The 18,623-nt window shown below is 37.2% G+C and overlaps 3 protein-coding genes across 17 annotated transcripts in view; 1 reads left to right on the top strand and 2 right to left on the bottom strand.

The window, feature by feature from the left end:
* Positions 1-481: 481 nt before the first annotated feature.
* plcxd2 (phosphatidylinositol-specific phospholipase C, X domain containing 2) lies at positions 482-8,546 on the bottom strand. Its single transcript, XM_024279727.2, has 8 exons — positions 7,411-8,546; positions 6,896-7,032; positions 6,680-6,799; positions 6,298-6,351; positions 6,064-6,219; positions 4,379-4,489; positions 4,075-4,205; positions 482-2,366 (listed from the first exon to the last, which is right to left on the bottom strand). Exons 1-8 carry the CDS (start codon positions 7,511-7,513, stop codon positions 2,210-2,212), a joined length of 969 nt encoding a protein of 322 aa, XP_024135495.1. The 5' UTR covers positions 7,514-8,546; the 3' UTR covers positions 482-2,209.
* A 123-nt stretch (positions 8,547-8,669) lies between these two features.
* On the top strand, positions 8,670-18,234 carry mak (male germ cell-associated kinase). 13 transcript variants are annotated; one of them, XM_024279978.2, is made up of 16 exons: positions 8,670-8,809; positions 10,296-10,548; positions 11,239-11,293; positions 12,165-12,286; positions 12,632-12,711; positions 13,398-13,530; positions 13,932-14,103; positions 14,291-14,458; positions 14,950-15,192; positions 15,273-15,481; positions 15,550-15,689; positions 15,791-15,937; positions 16,646-16,732; positions 17,189-17,308; positions 17,457-17,555; positions 17,712-18,234. In XM_024279978.2, exons 2-16 carry the CDS (start codon positions 10,445-10,447, stop codon positions 17,870-17,872), a joined length of 2,040 nt encoding a protein of 679 aa, XP_024135746.1. In that variant the 5' UTR covers positions 8,670-8,809; positions 10,296-10,444; the 3' UTR covers positions 17,873-18,234. The 13 variants fall into 13 exon arrangements, with proteins under 13 accessions (XP_024135746.1, XP_024135745.1, XP_024135747.1 ...); XM_024279977.2 differs by lacking the exon at positions 12,632-12,711 and adding an exon at positions 13,161-13,243; XM_024279979.2 differs by lacking the exon at positions 12,632-12,711 and adding an exon at positions 13,161-13,243 and having other exon boundaries at positions 16,649-16,732.
* tmem14ca (transmembrane protein 14Ca) overlaps positions 18,231-18,623 on the bottom strand; it is a 2,328-nt gene continuing 1,935 nt past the window's right edge. For all 3 annotated transcript variants that reach the window (XM_024279992.2, XM_024279994.2, XM_024279993.2), the window contains exons 4-5: positions 18,527-18,614; positions 18,231-18,424 (exon numbers count right to left, since the gene is read on the bottom strand). In XM_024279992.2, the coding sequence (XP_024135760.1) occupies positions 18,364-18,424; positions 18,527-18,614 (149 nt within the window). In that variant the 3' untranslated portion in view covers positions 18,231-18,363. The remainder of the gene's footprint in view (positions 18,425-18,526; positions 18,615-18,623) is intronic.

Raw genomic sequence — 18,623 nt, forward strand, 5'->3', positions numbered from 1 at the left:
ACTGATGGGAATATAGCGGAGGATAACTATCACACATAACACAACTAACGCAAATTTCTAATGAGCTCCTGATGCTCTACAGAAAATCTCTTAAAAATCAACACAGGCTTTTTCATTTTGGCTAAAAACTGCACAGTCATGATTAAAAAACTCTGAGAATGATTTTAACAAGGCATGAAAACAAAGTTTCTGTGTTTTCCTCTCATTGAAATGCCCACAAAATGCTGCATTTTTGGCCAGGAAAAAGCCTACTGATGATTTATGTGTCAAAACATTCCATTTAACTTGCTTTCAGCAAGAGCTGCAGATGGGGAGAAAGTGTTAAATCTGCTGAAAAAGAAATGACTTGCTGGAAAAATGAAAAACAGACTGCTGTCCAGTGTGAGAAAGTCGGAAACCTTTTGCTGCTGTTTCCAACAACAGTAAAACGGAAAAAAAAGGAGTTGAGAAGTGCCTCTACATGGATGGAAAGAATCTGAATCTTGACTGGAACAAATAGACGCAAACAACACTTTTTATTGCTTTATGTCTTTATTGAGTTCGAAAACTCCTGTTCAAGTCATTTCCTCCTTTTAAACCGGGGAACCCAAACGGGATAGAGTGAAGAAAAGAAGGATCCAAACATCACAGGAATGCTCACTGTCCTGCCTGCTGCTCTCCCACTTGCCTGCCATGGTATGTGTAATTACTCCACAATTAAAGTGCCTTTGTTTATGTCTTCTCGTGGACCTCGACGTGTTTGGTGACCAAACTTGTCAAAAGGTGAGACGTGGAGCAAGGAGTGGAATCACAAAAGGGTGAAGAAACCTATATTAAAGGAAAACATTTGATTTCCCTTCGACTTGGTCGAGAAAAAGATAAAAATCCTGCGGATATTAAAAGAGCGCCTTTTTTTGAATAGCTGCCAGGTATTAATATATCGGACAAAGTTTGATTGAAACTTTAGAAAAATAAAATCTACAGCTCTGTTTAAAGAAGATAGTCCTTTCTGTGTAAAATCAGTACTTAACTTTTGCTTTTAAGCTACAGTAAAACTAATGTGAAATAGGTCAAATTAATACCACCCACTGAATAATGTAACTATAGACCTTAGTAGTGCCAGAATAGGTAAAAATGTTACATAATGCCTCACAAACTTTCTCATATTTTCCATAAATAGTTTCCTTTAAAGTATTCTGACTGAATGTTTCCTTCTCGGTACTAGAGTTGTTTGTTGTCTGTTCCCCTCAAGCATTTCTTTTTCAGTTTCTGCATTGTTTCTCTCCCTAATCTGCCCACAACAATGCACGACGACTGTCACAGCGCTACCATCATACATAATAACCACTGAGCCTGCAAGGCACACACAAATACACAAAATATATTCTGCATTGAGTATATCCATTCATTGATTCTAATATTTTTTTTGCACAACTCCAACATATTGCACTTTTCTATTTCTGCATCCAAGTCAAACAACCATTGCAAAGTGTAGCTGCATATTTATGTTAGCATTTTTTAAATTAACCTGTGGCATCATTTTTTACATTTTTTTTAAATGCATGCCACCATGGGAAAATGCTACGGTCTCTAGTCGGTATAAGTGTTCCTGGTTAGATGTAATTCACTTTGAGAAACTGCAGCTAAATTGATTTTTCTCCAAATAAACAATTTATTTACGGGAAATAAATGCTCCTAAAATAGCAAATTTATCAACCCAGCAAGTGTTAATTATCCCTTTTTTTTCATAGAAATTCTAATCTTGGGAAATAAATGTACACACAAATTGAACCCTTGAGTGTGTGCTTTTCATCTCTGAGAATGTGTTAATTCAAAAGTAGAATCAGCTGAGATGAAATAACTTTTTTTTGTATCTTGGTTCAAGTTGGAAATGGAATGCAGAAAAGCAGCCAGAGCTGTAGCATGACAGGATTTGGTCAGCCTCATGAAGAGGATTTATAACCAAGCTGCCGGGCGCGCCGGCCGCTCTCTGATCTGAACTCCGGCTCCTTCTAAGTCTTCAGAACTCTGTTCACTGGAGCTGCAACCAAAACTAATGAGTTCCAGCAAGATTTAAAGGCGTTTCCATATCAGAAGATCTTGAATCTAAATGTATCTATCAGTAGCAGAAGCTTTGTATGGGATTAATTAATTTAAAAGTCCTAAATTTAATTAAAAAAATATTAATTGTTAATATAATTTCTCTATAAAATGTCTACCATCAGATGGGTCATCTTGGTTTGTGCTTCTGCTCCATCAGCAGGTTATTGAGCTTGATGACGACGTTGGCAAAGTCAGTGAGTTCCACAAAGTCAGAGGTGATGATGTTGACTCCATCCACCCCTGGCCTCTGACTTTCAATCCAGGACATGATGGTTGGCAGATTTCTGGAGCCGCAAAAGAGGAAAGTTGGTTTTAGAAGTGTTACCAAACTATAAATCCACTATGAAGTGAGGATAAACAAAAGGAACCAAGAGAGGAAAAATAGTTCAAGGGAGTGTCTGCCAGTGAGAGACGACTTTTCCACAGTTGTCTTGTAAATTTTTTTTGTCTGCACCCTCACACACAGCATCATTAAATAACCCACTGTGTCAGCCGAGACCAGAACAAAACCAGGAAGTTAGAATGTTTAGCCACGAGAGGTAAACAATCCCGTTTCCTCCGCGGTGCAGAACTAGGTCACCTCCTGTCTCACTGCAGTGTCTGTTTGGGCTTTTTTAAACTCAGCTCTGGCGTCTGCTTTTCTCAGACCTGGAAATGCAGAAAGCAACTCTTTGGGTTGGGAGATGAATTATTTATTTATTTATTTATTTTAACTTAAATTTTAGGTCACAAAACTGGATTATCATTAAAGTTTGCCAAAGTGACTCAGATGAATATTTTTTTAAAAATCAATGTTATTTCACTTTTTTGTGGATTAGGATTTTAATCTAATCTTTTTTTTCTGTATAATAATATTACAAATGTATGGAGCCCCTAAAGGGACATAAACAGGACTTTCTTATTTACCAGATAGTAACCAGATTTTTTTTACACCAATTTAAAAAAAAATACAAATTTGTTCTTTGACATTCCTTTAGGGGCTCAAAATAAATGAGCTTTTTGATAAAAATTATGATTTGTTTTACAGAAAATTATATTGTAATTTGATTATCACCCAGACCAGATTTCTGCTACCTGAGACTCTGGAGCGACTTGTGATCACTTTATCCCTCTTTTGAAGAAACATTTCAAGAATTTGAATAAATAATAGATTATTAGTCTTAATTAATTTGTTTTAGTTAATTAAATTGTGTAATTTATGTTCAGATTTTAATCATTTCAGATAACTGAGCAAAAATATGGTAATTGGTTAATCTAGTATCAAAGTGGATTATTATTTCAACAGACTTAAACCACATACAGATTTTTAAAAAAGTGTATACTACACTAATCTTGTCATGTTTATATTTGATGGTAAAAGGAAAACAGTATAATGGTGCACCAAAGTCATATAGAAAGAAATACCGTGTTTGACTTAAAGTTAATCTGCTGCAGTAAGAGGATCATATTTGACACAAGGTGTATTTTATTTTGAAAGGAACTTGCATGTGCTGTTGTCGAAAGCAATAAATAAATAAATAAATACAATGTAAAAAGTCAATTGTAACACTTGAATGTTTGCAAATACTTAAAATCTGCATTTTATGAATGAATGGCCACAAAAACATAAACATGTTTTTCTAAATGGTTACGAAGGACTTTGTGGTTCTTGGTGGATTTTAGTCAGATAAAAAACTGGACCAAATGACTCTTTTAGTGTTAGAAGTTGCTGATCTCTGACCCAGATGCTGGATGGCACAAAAAGAGCTCTAGCAGTCTTTGAAAAAACTGTATTTAAAAAAGTGAATGTATTTCACAAAATGCTCAGACTTGCATGATTTTTTATTTTTATTATTTTGCTAACATTATCTTTAAAAATGACTCATTGCTGTAGAGTATTTGACTGCAACAGTGTATATGAGCTAATTTCATTTTTTAAAAACGAGCTTTTTCTGTGCAAAAAATAAATGCACCACTCTTAATTAAAATCCCACATTCCTGCACCGCACTGACCTCTCCACCAGGTAGCTGCGTAGCCCCCACATAAGACCCTTGGCCACCGTGTTGGCGGTTGGTGTGAGGATAGCCTGGGTAACGTGGAAAGATCCCTGTTTGGCTCTTTCCTTTTGTGTCATTTCAAGGAACTGCAGAGGAGAAAAGCAAAAAGTCTTAAGGAAATTCAAACACATTTAAGTCATTGCAAAAAAAAATTAGATTGAAAATCAGACATCTACATGGGTGGGGAAAATAAGAAAGGCTAAATTTTAGTTGGATCTGTCAAATGCAAAGCACAGAAGACTAGAAGATGTTCTGATACCTGTATAAGCTTGTTTGGCTCAGTGGTATTTGCCCAAGGAGCAGGAATTTTATTGCCAGGCCACATGACAGGGATACTCTGAGCTGAAGGATGATGGTAAAATACAATCACCTGCAAAGGGGGAAAAAAGAAAAGACAGTTCGTGTAAAATGACAGCTGGAATAACTGAAAATAATTTAGTTAAACAGATTTGAAAAATATATACATTATTCATTTTTTTGTTCTGCTCACTGTTACAATTTTTTAAGTAACACAAACAATTGATCTCTATTAGGATCAAATACTAGGGTGATTTCATCATGTCTTTTTAAGAGAGGAAAGGCTGCCCTCTGCAGGAACTGAGCATCCTCTCGTCCTCTCTGTCTTTATCCTTTCCTTCCTATCCTGACTGCTGCACTTTCTCTGTCCCCTTTGCCAAGTAAGCCAGTCACAGATTAGGGTCAAGGGAAAAGGAAATTAGTGTCAGTTCTTAATGAGGCCTAGCACACTATGTGACAAGCAAATATCAAGGTGCAAACGTAAAGAAGGCATGAGCAGAAATGTAAATGTGAAGTCAAAAATGTAGTTTAGTATAAAAAAGAAAGGTTAAAAGGCACAGAAAGAGAAAGCTGACCTGGATGAAACAAGTGTTGATTGGATGATGGTCACGGCTAATTCTTGCCCAGAAAGACTTAAGTGAGTGAGATTACCGGTAGTTGATTCACTATTTTGTTGTGTAGAGTTGGATATAGAAAACTCAATCTCAATTTAGCAATTGTTAGTTTTCATAATAAAATGTCTTTTTTTATGTAAGTTTCACTTTTGTTCAGTTTGCATCACTAGTTATAAAAAAAGCGTTTTTCAAAATAAAACGTATTTGGTTTCAAATAGAAATTTACATTTTACTTTATGTATAAACATAATGAGAACATATATCTGTCAGATATTTCTTCCGCATGTCCAAATGAGACGTAGGTTATAAAAATGCCTGCACAACAGTAATAAGTTTTATCTGAATTACATTTACCGACACAATACAATTTTGTTGGTAGCACTGTTTCTGGCTGCTTAAAAGCTAAACAACCTTATTTTTAAGAATGTTTATTATTATAAAAAGTAATACCTGAAGATCTGAGAGTTTATGCTTCTGTGGAGATTTTTAAATGTATATTAAAGACACTTCATTTTTAAGTTAGTTTTGAAACAACTCAAATAATCAGTTCATTTATTGGATTTTTTTTTTTTATTTTATGCTTCATCATTTGTACTTTTACCCTATGTATCTTTTAATCTATGCAGTGTTTCCTCAAATTTTCGTCAGTGTTTAGTTATTTTTTATCATTGTTGTTTTTAATCTAATATGTCTTATGACTTGTATTGTTTTAGGTAATGTTTATACACTTCTTTTTTAGACACAAGCACCTTGTGTTCAACAAGATGTTGATGAAAAGTGCTGCATAAATAAAGGGATTGATTGGTTGATCATATTTTAATTTTTTTATTTTATTTTAATTTTTTTATTTTATTTTATTTTATTTTAATTTAATTTAATTTAATTTAATTTAATTTAATTTAATTTAATTTAATTTAATTTATTTTATTTTATTTTATTTTATTTTATTTTATTTTATTTTATTTTATTTTATTTTATTTTATTTTATTTTATTTGGTGACATGGACCAGTAAATGTACACTGATGACCCCACCTGGTATTTCTTCTCCCACAGGTAGTCCAGAGTGATGCTCTCCACGGTGCAGTTGTTGCACAGCTTGCTGCCAAACACTTGCTGCAGCATGTTAATGAGATAGACGTGATGCTCTGCCTCCATTGCATAGTAATGGTTAAAATCCAAAAACACCACCTGAGTCAGGAGTGAACTGTTAGTTTAATAGTAATTTGAGCACCAAAGGTTTTTTTGTTGCTTAAAGACAAGAATCACCTCTTTCCTGTGTCTGGTTAGGAAGGTGTTGATTTCTAACAGGCCGTCCCTCACCTTTGGAAACAAACGGGAGAAAGGCTGAACGTCAGCTGACATTAAAATTGAGCTGGAATTTCAAGATCAAACTGCATTTTCTGTTGTTGAAAATGTGCAGCCTTAAAATTGGAAGTGAAAACAGTGCACAAATCCTGTCATTATCACATTATTTTTCTAAAAACCATTACAGTTAGGAGTTGTTGTCATGACAAAGTCATTAGAAAAGGGTCAAATAAGAAAGAAGCAGGTTGGAATTTCAGAGGAGGGATGTCCTCACACAGCCTCTGATCCCTGCAATGTGAGTCATCTCTGGAAGAGAATCCTGTAGCAGACGGTCTCTATTCACCTTGTGCCCAAAGAGGCCATGGATGAAGTAGATCTCGTTGCCTGGTTCTCCTGGTTTAGAGGAAACTCTCAGGTCAAAGTAACGTATCCCTGCATCAAGCTGCTCTCTGAATGTCAGATTCTAAGAACAAAAATAGGATGATACTCAAAAGCGTGGAAAGCATATAAAAACCTACATCCAGAATCTATGGTTTGATTATCAGAGACGTGAAGATACCTGTGTCATGGACCACTTTACCATCACCTTCTTTGCAAAGACACTGAACATGGTAGCCAGGTACTTCACATAGGCCTTCTGATCAGGGGCCACAGGCGCGTGCACATCAACCCAGAACGTGAAGGAATCGTGAGAGCCTGGAAGGAGAAGGAGGAGGAGACAGATCTCTACCTGGAGTACACAATGTTCTTTTGAAAGCAGGGGCGGAGCTAGAACAATTTAGATGTTATTTTTACTATTTTTATAATTTCTTAATCGTTGTCAATAATGACCTAAAACTTAATTTTTAAAAAATGTGGGGTCAAGTCTGGGCAAAGCTTTTTGCCAGGGGCCCCCCTTTGCTACGCCCCTGTTTGACACTCAATATTTAACTGACAAAGGTTATGGACACAAGACATTTGGTAGTCCCTCAATATTTGTGGATTATATCCACTTATCGATAAAATTTAGGCACCGATCTATAATTTTACTTCATTTAAGGTGAAGGAGGACGTGTTTCCGGTTTGGCTGCTCACCTGGTACCGCGAGGCATTTAAGGGGCATGGCACTTAGTTTGGATGGCAGGGAACCCATCCAGTCGGCATTGACGTTGCCGATCCCCGCAGGTCTGGTCCTCATCTCTGCAGCATCAGGAGCCCGCTTCCTCAGCCGGATGCCCGCCCGGTGACCGAACCCCGCAGAAACGATCACGATCCATCCCCGTGGAAGCTTCCAGTTTGTTTATTCTCTAGAAACCGGAGCAGCAATAACGAGCCAGTTCCAGCTTCATCCCCGGTGTGCAAAGCGGCGCGCAGTTTGGGCCAACTGCGCATCCTTGACGAGGCCAAAGCGGAGTTAGCGGGCGCGGTAATCCTCTTATGGTCAATTTCCACTTGTTACACCCCTCTCTCCTCTGCTCCTGGACTTAACCTGCTCCGCGGGAATCCTAGAACAATTTCCCGGGAAAAGTGGACATTTTTAAACCCATCCTCAGAGTCAGAAACCTGTAAGTTTTAATCGATTTTAGTCCAGTCAGCAATCTCTAAAGTTGCAGCTTTGGCGGGATGGGTGCGCATAAAGCAGTAATCAGCTCAAATGGATCATCTTATCCATGTCCAAGAAAGCACAGCAACACGAGGCCAAACGGGTTAAATCGTTGAAGTAATAAATACATATTTTAGGATAACTTTGATTCAACAAATTTTAGGGTCAAAAGGTCAACTTGCTTTTTAAAATAACGACTTTCATTATATTTTTTAAAATAAAATGTGGTACAGAAGACAAAGTATTCATTTTTTTTTTACCCGAAATAATAAAAACTAAGACAAAGTGTCGAACATGTTCCCAAATGTAAAGGAAAAAGCAACAAAATTGATCCGCTATTTAATTGTATGATGATCAAGCGGCGCCATCTAGTGGTTCCAGTTGCTTATTGCTACTGGTTAATGTAGTGATCCTTTTCTATGAAAATATTTTTTTCTCTTTTTTTAGTTTCATCATGAAAAATAAAATAAAATTAAATTAAATTATATTTCGTTTATGCCGAATAAACCCATTTTAAGAAATTACGTAAACAGACTCAAAACAACAAATAAAAATACATCTAACAGTGGTTATTTTACGTGATATATTTTCATATATGTCATTTAATTAATAGTAGGCTATTTATTTTCGAGAAAACATTAAAAAAAGTGTTAAAAACACGAACAATTTTGATTTTTAAGCCCCATGATGCTTTGCGGCTGCGTGGGAGAGCCCGAGCCGGACGGCCAAACAGGCGTCTCGTTGCTGTGTGCGTTTCCATGGTGAAGGGTAGCGCACACGCTGCGGTCTTATCGTGAGATCCGAGCTCCGTCTGTGTCCGAGTTTCTCTTTTATCAGCGACTATCACCTGTAGCAGACAACGGCTGAGGGAGGGAGCGACACCTCTAGCTGGTGAGTTTGAAACTGACTATATTAAAAACGGGGGGCCATTTCCCCGCCTTTTCCTCAATTAGCAAAGTCGTGTTTGGTGTCAACTAAACATTAACTTTAAAGGTTTTTGTTGACTTATCTAAATACTACATCTATGAGCGACCACTATAGATTCTCCATTCTGCTTTGAATAACAAGTTACTAAAGATGGTTTGAATTTTTTTGGTAAACAATTACAAATGTCATGCTTGTATTTTCCCTTTGTGGTGAACCAGGCGGGTGTTTTCATGTGTATTTTTAACCTTGATTAGTTCCCTAAGGTCATGAGGGTTGTGGATCTTAATTCCTCTTAAATCCGTCCCCAGCAGATTACAGATCCGTTCTTATGGAGCTGCTGTCCTAGACTCATTGTCTCAGTGAAATTTAAATAAAGGTTGATTTTCTTCAAATATTGTATTTATTAGTGCCAAACTATTATTAATAATAGTATTTTTGATTTGTATTTTAATATTATTTTTATTAATAGAGCTATGTCATCAAAGTAATTTCCACTTTGTGGGATCAATAAAGTTTTATTCAATCCAAGTCTTTTCTATTCTATTCGAACAGATAACACATTTTTTTCTATTTTACTCTATCACTTATATGAGTCGTTCCTTATATTTTGATATACGTTGTTGTAAAGGGATTCTAAGGTATACAGTAGAGTAGTGTAATAAACAAAAGATCTTGTTTTCATTTTTTTTTAACAAAGTCTCTTTATTATTATTTTACGCTAAACAAATAAATGCTAATGTATAATCTTTTTTTTACATATTGAACAATACCAATCTAATAGTGAAATTCATTGCCAGTTTCCCACCCAGTCATATTTTTTTTGTACATGTAAAAATCTCTAACCTTTTTAATATTTGAGATTCATATTTACCTTTTAATCTAAGCCGGATATAATTAATCCCTGGAAAATTATAAAGTTCGTGTAAAAGGTGTTCGGAAGCTACTTAATTAATCAAGATGTCCACTTATTGTTAACGATTAGTCATACATTTGAAACAAAAGATTTTGCTGTCTTAGCTTGTAAGCAGTGTTACAATCCACATATACCAGTTGTTTTCCACGATGCTCAAACAGACTGTGGTGGAGATTGTGTTTTTCCCTGAGAGGCATTACAGCAGTTTGATTGGTGTGGCCCGTGGCGTCAGGTAAATCCTCTTGACGAGCAGGGTGCCTGCCTGGGGAAGGTGCACTCAGCATGTTGGTGATGTAACAACCTATTTACATCTCTGTCGGGCTTAATCTTCCCGAGGCTTGCTATGTCATCTCCCTTGGGTGCTCATGCCGGAGCCTCCTGCAAACACTAACGTGACACGTACCCAATCCTGCTCAGTTGGAAACAAACAGCCCAACAATTCAGAGTTGCTGCACAGATACTGAAAGTATAGAGGAGGGGCTTCACTTTATGTAATTCTACTTGCATAATTTGACTTTTTCATATTTCTTTTTTCAGTTGCATCATCATCGTTGGCTAAGCTGGATGTCAAATGGATTTACTAAAAAGTTGAGGTTTAAACTCAAGTTTTAGGAGCGAAAGATCCCATCAGCAGAAGGAAAGACAGATCTGATCGATGAAGAAACTGTAAGCGACTGTAGAAAGAGATGATGAATCGCTACACCACCCTGAAGCAGCTGGGTGATGGCACCTATGGGAGTGTCCTGATGGGGAGGAACAACGAATCTGGAGAATATGTGGCCATCAAGAGGTGAGTCTGCTCATTTATGTCATTAATAAAGAAGTTTATTTTGAAAATCTTTTGCTATTTTTGTGTAGCTCCTGCATTTTTAAATCTATTTCTGCCAGTCTAAGCTGCCCTATAAAGCAAGAAGACTACAGGTGCAGGATATTCTGACAAATGCAGTTTCCCTGCCAGCATCAGTGAGCAACCGAACCGGTTTGCGTTGCTTTGCTTCTACGACACAGTCGCAAGCATCAATTATAAATGAGAAACCAGGGAGATGTGTCTTGTTGACCATTTGGTTACCGTGCAAGAAAATACGTGCGGTCTTGATAAAAGCCAGTGAAAGTGGAGGGGGGGTGTGTCAGGTTGCTGCCACTGAGGAGGGAACGAGGAGAAAATGATATGTGCCATTCTGAAACTCTTACGTAATTCCAAAGGGATGGAGACACAATGTGGACTGGGGAGGAGAAGTGAACGTCAGCTGGTGTTGTATTCACGAGCATAGCAACCTATGTTTAGATAATCCAAACGTTTAAAAATAAATTATTTTTCTGTTTTTTGTTTTTCTTTCAAATATATTTATAAAATAGAAATTTGAACCAAAAAAATGAATTATTAATTAAGTGGAACAAAGAAGAGTTGTGAGAGTTCCTGTGTTTTGGATACAGTGGTGGTTGTGTGACATTCTTCTTCTTTGTCCTTGTCTTTTTGCAGGATGAAGAAGAAGTTTTATTCATGGGAAGAGTGCATGAACTTAAGAGAAGTGAAGGTAAGAAAGGGAATATTTACTCAATGGTCCAACCCTGAACACGCTTTCTGTCAAATGGAATTCTTGGTTTAAGCAAATTGTCAACAATTCTTGTGCTACGTTCACACCGGTTTGCGGCGTGCATTCTTGAACACCCTAAACGTAGGTCCTTGAATGCGCTTTCAGAAGATAATTTTCACACTGGACTGTCACTACATTACACAAGTGCATGTACCGCTTGGTGCGAAATGTCGGAAATCTTGCTTTTTTTTTACAGCTCTATACCGATGTATGAAATACTTGTATAGAGTTAGATTTGTTGTTGAATGTAAAAAACAAATACTTGTAGTAAGAAATGTGTGTGTCTGTAAAAAGATTTTTTACTTTGAAAAAATTGTCTGTAAAAAAAGTTTTGTTATTGTAAATTTACATTTTTGTGTGTGTAAAAATGTTTTATACTTGTAGAAAAAAGTTGTCCATCCACAAAAATGCTTTGTCTGTACACACACAAGTTTATATCACAGTTACAAAACTTTTGTACAGACAGACTTTTTTTTTACAAGTACAAAACATTACAGACACAGACGTCACTACTAAATCTCAAAGTTGGTCAAATTTCAACTAGTTTAACTTGCAACACACGCTAATTTATTTATGCCCTTGTTTCTGTTTATAATTGTAAAGCGCTTTTTATAAATAAAGTTATGCAAGAATTTTGCCTGAAACTGCAAGTATAAGCACGTTTACATAGAGCTTTCATTGGAAGCTGACTCTTGAACACGTGTTGAAAAGGCCGATGTGAACCTGGCACTTGACTAAATCTGTCATCAAGAGTACATAAATACACAAAATGTTAATTTTTTTGTTTTGTATCTTTACAATGTCACTGCAGTCACTGAAGAAGCTGAACCACGCGAACGTGGTGAAACTAAAAGAGGTCATCAGAGAGAACGATCACCTCTACTTTGTCTTCGAGTACATGAAGGAGAACCTGTATCAGCTGATGAAGGACAGGTAAGAAAACAAACTGCAGGACAAACATTAACAAACAAACAAAAAAAGGCAGCTAAGCGACAAAGCTTATAAGTATTTATATTTATTCCAGTATTATTATGCAGTTTCCCCTCCCAATACATTTTGTAAACAGCTGCTGCCAAACTACATCTCTGGAGAATTCCTTGACGTTAGTTTAGATTCCCTTAAGTGCATAAAGTTGCAGAACACACCTGAGAAGTGCTGTCAGAGGCAACAACAAGAGAATTGCAGCAAGCAGCCGATGTTTTATAGCCTGTGGTGGTTGTGTAATAAAGGGAAAATAATACTGCCTACTGAAACAGTGTGTTGGTTTTATGTTTGCAGAATAAAAATGTTTCCAGAGTCAGTGATAAGAAATATAAGCTTTCAGATTTTACAAGGCCTGTCATTTATTCACAAACATGGTAGGTGTGCCGTAGCCTCCTCGTGTTTGCAAGCATGCCACAAGGGGTTCCATCCTGCAAGATTCTGAATTTTAATCATTTAAAGTTCATGAATTTTGGCTTCCATAGGGTTAAATTCTATAAATGAACCTCACATGATATTAATTGAACCTTTTATCCAATTCTTGTAGCATGTGAACCCTCTGTAGCTGCTTGCTTTGAGCTTCCTTTCACTGATTTATGATGTTTTGCATGATGAATGCTGCCAATAAATGAATAAATAAAGTGACTTGAATTCAGCATTCTGGTTAATACTACAATCAGAAAAATCCGGTGTGTGTGGTCAGTGTTATCTACGACCCATCCACACATCCATTTGTTTTTCTGGGCTTCTCTTTTCCTGCTACTTTTTTTTCTCAAAATTTCTCCTCTATTTCTTCCTCTCTTTTTTGTCTCTGCTGTGCTATTAGAGAAAATAAGATGTTCTCAGAAAATGAAATTAGGAACATCCTGTTTCAAGTGCTGTCTGGGTTGACTTTTGTACATAAGCATGGTAAGCATGGCTTCATTGTTGATCTGTTGCCTTATTGATATGTAGAATTTAGAGCTTAGACAATAATAATAAAAAAATTAAGTAAACGTACATGCAGGTGTTTAAATAAAAAAATAAAGATGTAAACATTCTTTTTTTTTTTTTTTTGGCTCAGGTTTCTTCCATCGCGACATGAAGCCAGAGAATCTGTTGTGTATGGGGCCAGAACTGGTCAAAATAGCAGATTTTGGTTTGGCCAGAGAGATCCGCTCCAAACCTCCGTACACAGATTATGTCTCAACCAGATGGTGAGTGGACTTCATATATATTTTAAAGCAACTAAACAAGTAAAACACAACAAGCTAAACCAGGGGTGCAACCTTAAGCTCTTTTATCCTTCCATGTGGCTCTTTGGCTTCAAAGAAAAATGCAAAATGCTCTGAAAAATAATAGGTTATTTGACACGAGATGTATTTTATTTTTAAGGGAAGTGTTGCTTTCTAAAGTAAAAAAAAAAAAAGTCAAATATCGAAAAATTTAGCTGTTATAATTCAATTATTGCAAATATTTAAAAGCTACATTTAAAAAATGAAAGTCTGAATTGCAAAACTCTAAGCTAAACCCATGAAAACACTTAAATACTTTGGATTTTAAAGCTAATATGATCAAATTTCTCATTTGTTTTTGTTCTGTATTGTTTCATATGAAGGTATCGTGCTCCAGAGGTTCTGCTCAGATCATCCACTTACAGCTCTCCTATTGACTTGTGGGCTGTGGGCTGCATCATGGCTGAACTCTACACATTCAGGCCCCTTTTCCCAGGAAACAGTGAAATGGACGAGATCTTTAAGATCTGTCAAGTGCTGGGCACGGTGAAAAAGGTGAGAAAGTACAATGTAGAGGAGCTTAAATCAGAATCATAATTTCAAATGTATGATTCCTTCAGGAATTTGGGGCAAAACAATCTTATTATGGATTAATATTCTTAAAGTTTGATGATGTATAGTCTTTTAAAAACCTGGTTTTCCGCACTATATCTATATAGATTTTTTTTTTATCCTCATTCAGACTGACTGGCCAGAAGGATACCAACTAGCATCTGCCATGAACTTCCGCTTCCCCCAATGTGTGCCCACCCATTTAAAGACCCTCATCCCTAATGCCAGCAACGAAGCTATTGCCCTGATGAAGGATTTCCTGCAGTGGGATCCCAAGAAAAGGCCAACCGCTGCACAGGTTAAAAAAAAAAAGTCTTAAAGTCAAGTTTATGTTAGTATAAACTTGAGTGGTTTATGTCGAATGTGTTTCATTAAATATTTACGTAAAAACTTGAGGTTTAGTTTTATGGGCTTTACTTTGGTATTTTTATGCTGTGCTGGAATCTTTTTAGGTTTAATTAACCACAAGGTTAATAAAACACATTTTTTCTGCCCTAAGAGAGAATTAATGACTGTACATGAGAACTGGACCGAGTGAGTGTGATGTCACCCATGGAAAAAGACTTAACTCTGGCTCCAACAAAATAAAAGTCAATTTAGTCTCCTTTTTTTTGAGATACAGACGTCACCAAACTGTCCAAATAAATTAAAAAATAATAATATTGCAAAGTAAATTATTGCTTTTATTTTTAGTTTTATATATGATTTTTTGAGTGTTTAATATATAATAACCAATTGAATCTTTATAAGAATAAACCCTGTTTAATATTCTTTTCTCTCTATCGCTAGGCCCTGCGTTACCCGTACTTCCAGGTGGGTCAGGTCTTGGGACCTCGGCCTCAAAGCCAGGAGCTAAAAAAGATGCAGAACAGGTCGATGGTCAAGAAGCAGGTTTCTGAGTCCAAAACAGATCCCCTGCAGTCCTCATCAGAGTCCAAAACTTCTGCCACCACCTCCTCCAGAAACCACCAGCCTCTTCAGCAGATCTCCGTGCCTCAGACGGACAATCAGCCAGGAGGACTCGGCCACTCGGTGAGTCATTTTAGGACGTTTCAGGGAGCAGAACGAATTCATTTTAGTAGTTGTCAAGACGTTGATGTTGTCGTCTATAGAAGGCAGCGTTGGCTGACGTTGAGAACAGCAATGGGGGCAGTGGGACGGGGCTGCTGAAGAGCGGCCGGCGTCGCTGGGGACAGACGGCTGTCAAGACTGCAGACAGCTGGGAAGAATCTGACCAATCAGAGTCGGCGGTCTCCAACTCAAAGAAGCCCAGCCTGGGCAACGCAGACGAGGACGGGAATGTTAAAGAGCAGTGTCCTCAGTGAGTACTGAAGCGTCTTTATTGTCAAACACAAGCTATTAAGCCATTAAGTGGAATTCTTGTTTTAGGCCAAAGGAACAGAAACCTCTGTACTCCTTCAGCACCGTTACCAAGCTGCCGAGCAACGTCAAGGTTGGTCAAACAGATTCCAGCCTCCCTGGGTCTGCAGCGAGGCAGCACTATCTCAGCCAGTCCCGTTATTTGCCAGGTATGTACCATTCTTCCTAACTTTCATCTTTTATGTTTTTTTAAAGGATCATTTGCCAGTAATTGGTTTAGCTTTACTCCTATTTCATTTGCTGCTTTAAGGCTTGATTGGCAAGAATGAAACGTCTTCTGGAGATAAGGACTTGGGTGGTATGACACTGCGGGACCTGTGGGAGAACTCCTCAAACGCTTTAAATAAACCATTAGCTCCTATTGGAAAAGGATTACATTTCAGCAGAGCAAACGCAGGTAATGGCTGCCTATACCTTATGCAGGAGGGTTAAAAGTTATTTGGTGCAATGCACAGAGGAGGAATCCCGGTTTGCAGCGCTCTCTGATGTCTAGACTAGATAACCTTAAAGTAATACAAACATTTCTGGGTATTTTAAAAATGAAATAATCCCTTTTTTGTTTCTAAAAGCGTAAAACAAATTTAAAATATCACTTTTCAGGACTTTCTTGATCTGAGAAACGACCATGTTGGGGGCTACAACTTAAACCCTCGCCATGAACCTCACAAAAAGCATCATAATGCTTTGCTTTTCCAGCAGCTGTCAGGGTCCACTAGCTCTTCAAAATACGATACTTCCTACTTCACGGCTCACAAACAGCAGAGGTCGAGGCAAATAATTATTTATAAATACGTGCATGAGCATTAGCATGGAGCTGAATTGTCTGCAGCTTCTTGAAGCATCTATAAATCATTTGTGATGTCGACAGACACACAATATGTGCTCCTTTCTTGCCTCTTCCACCTCTCATTATCCATTCATGAGATTAAGGTCGTCTGTTGAAGATCGAGTGTTCCTTAAAGGGCTCTCTGCTGCACCCCTCTGCTCATTTGTTTTCGACTATCACTTTATTTCACTTAATTTCATCTTCTCTTTTTGTGTTCCTGCATTGTTTTTTCTCCTCTCTTTTCTCTACATCTCCTCAAACTCTTGGATGTACGATTAGAAGAGAACTCCGCTAAATCCTCGGATAGCACGCCGGAGAAAACGGTTGTCAAAGAAAGAATACTGGAGAAAATCGACTTGTCTAAAGGTATTTTGTTGTGTAAACATTCCAATTGTAGAGCAGTGAATGGTCTGGAGTACATCAAACATCCAGGGAGCCGGCCTCGGTTATCAGATCGTAACTTAGCATCAGAATAAATGCAAAAAAAGCTCTGCAGAAGACAAAGGTGGAAACAAGACCTGTGAAGTGAGATCTCCAGTGGAGAAACACAAAAGAAATAACTCAAAATTTCAAAAAGAACAATGAAGTTTTTGAGTAATTGTCCCGTGGGTCAAGCTGCTTGTTGTGCTGCCAAAACAAAGATGCATTAAAGTGTTTTATTTGATCCTTGTACCTTTTTTAAAAGAAAAAAATAATGTGGGAAAACATCCCTTTTTAGTTCTTTTTCATATTACTGCTTTAAAAAAGTAACATTTTCCCCACTTCTGCATGTAATCAAAAAGAAAAGAAGATCTTTAAGGAAGTTTTTCCTTTTTATTTAAGGTAATTTTGTGAGCACCAAGTACAACCTCTCCACCGGTTACATCCCATCCCTGCTGAAGAAAGAGGTGGGCTCAGTGGGACAGAGAATCCAGCTTGCCCCTCTGGGCGGCCAGCACACAAGTAAGGGCCTCTATAAGTAAAACGAGACTCGAAAAAAATGATTTATGCTTTAGATTCTTCCTTAATTACTCTCATAAAACTCCACAAACTCTTTACGAATGCCTTCACCTTTTCCCTTTTCCGTCACTACTTTTCCTCACTCTTTCAGTCAGCCCCTCTTCTTCTTCGCCTGATAATAAAAAAGAAAAGAATAAATCTGCAAAGCTCAAACCCATATCCAACTCATCACAGAATGAAGCTGCTGAAGGTATTTTCATCTTTCAGACCTTTAGTGATTCATGTTTTGGTTTTTAATTCCATCTACATTTCTCTTCTAAAACTTTTCTAATACTGACAACACAGTTGCATTTCTAATTGTTGAGTTTAGGGAAAATAAAATGGAGTTAAATCTATGTTTCCTCAGATTTCGAGGGCTGGAGGAGGCGTACGGACTGGAATCAGGTGAAAGGGAGCAGCTATGCAGCTCTGGGGAAGACGTCAGGAAATCTGCTGAGCAAAGCGCCAGCTGTCCAAACCGTGCACGGCAGGGTGGACTGGACGTCCAAGTACGGCGGAAATCGATAGGTCGATGGGGAAAAACATCAGGACAAGTTCTTGTTCAAAAACCCTGACAGGATTCTGCAGATGGGCTTAAAAATGGTCTGTTTTGGAGACAATGATTGCCAATAACAAACGTGCTTGGATATTTTGAAAGACATTTAAATGTAGCAAACTTTTCTTTGTTGCAGGTTCGTTGCATTGATTTCACTTGCTGATAAATTTTAAAAAAGCTATTTTTCATTGAGAAACTTTTAAAAAAGCTAAAGTTTCAGCTTATTGATAATATAGAGGGCATTAAAGTGTTATGTGAGGATGATACGACATATTTGTATGAAACACTGAATGTGGATTTTGTAATTTTGTATGAATAAATATGTAAACATTAATTGTGTATTTATTTATTTATTTAAAAAACACAACCACTCAATGGATAAAGACTGTGTTTTGTAACTAAAACATTTTTTGACAGAAAACATACATGATAAATGGTTCTTCTATTTCTGTAATGTGTTTACTCATGAGGACTCTGCAGGTTTCTGAAGCAACGCCAAACTAAGTTTCCCCACCATCAGAAGACTACAAGAAAAGAAAAAATGAAGTTATTGTCACTGAGAAAACATTTACTAGATTATTAACTATTTGAAAAATAATCATCCAAACATAAAATAAACAGCAGACCTGGCTCCAGCCATTAAACCGGCTGGCATGAACTTCCTCGATCCATAGAACCTCTTTCCCATGAGGGCAGTCAGAGCTCCTGATGTAGCTGGGAACG

The sequence above is a fragment of the Oryzias melastigma genome, linkage group LG20, assembly GCF_002922805.2.
Source record: "Oryzias melastigma strain HK-1 linkage group LG20, ASM292280v2, whole genome shotgun sequence".
In the NCBI taxonomy this organism is placed as follows: domain Eukaryota; kingdom Metazoa; phylum Chordata; class Actinopteri; order Beloniformes; family Adrianichthyidae; genus Oryzias; species Oryzias melastigma.

Coding starts and splice junctions, on each gene's coding strand:
- mak (XM_024279977.2), top strand. CDS start 10,445: ATGATGAATCGCTACACCACCCTGAAGCAGCTGGGTGATGGCACCTAT. Junction 11,294..12,164: donor TGAACTTAAGAGAAGTGAAG/GTAAGAAAGGGA, acceptor ATGTCACTGCAG/TCACTGAAGAAGCTGAACCA. Junction 16,733..17,188: donor GAAAATCGACTTGTCTAAAG/GTATTTTGTTGT, acceptor TTTTTATTTAAG/GTAATTTTGTGAGCACCAAG.
- plcxd2 (XM_024279727.2), bottom strand. CDS start 7,513: ATGAGGACCAGACCTGCGGGGATCGGCAACGTCAATGCCGACTGGATG. Junction 6,800..6,895: donor TAAAGTGGTCCATGACACAG/GTATCTTCACGT, acceptor TTTTGTTCTTAG/AATCTGACATTCAGAGAGCA. Junction 4,206..4,378: donor AGCCAAACAAGCTTATACAG/GTATCAGAACAT, acceptor TCTCCTCTGCAG/TTCCTTGAAATGACACAAAA.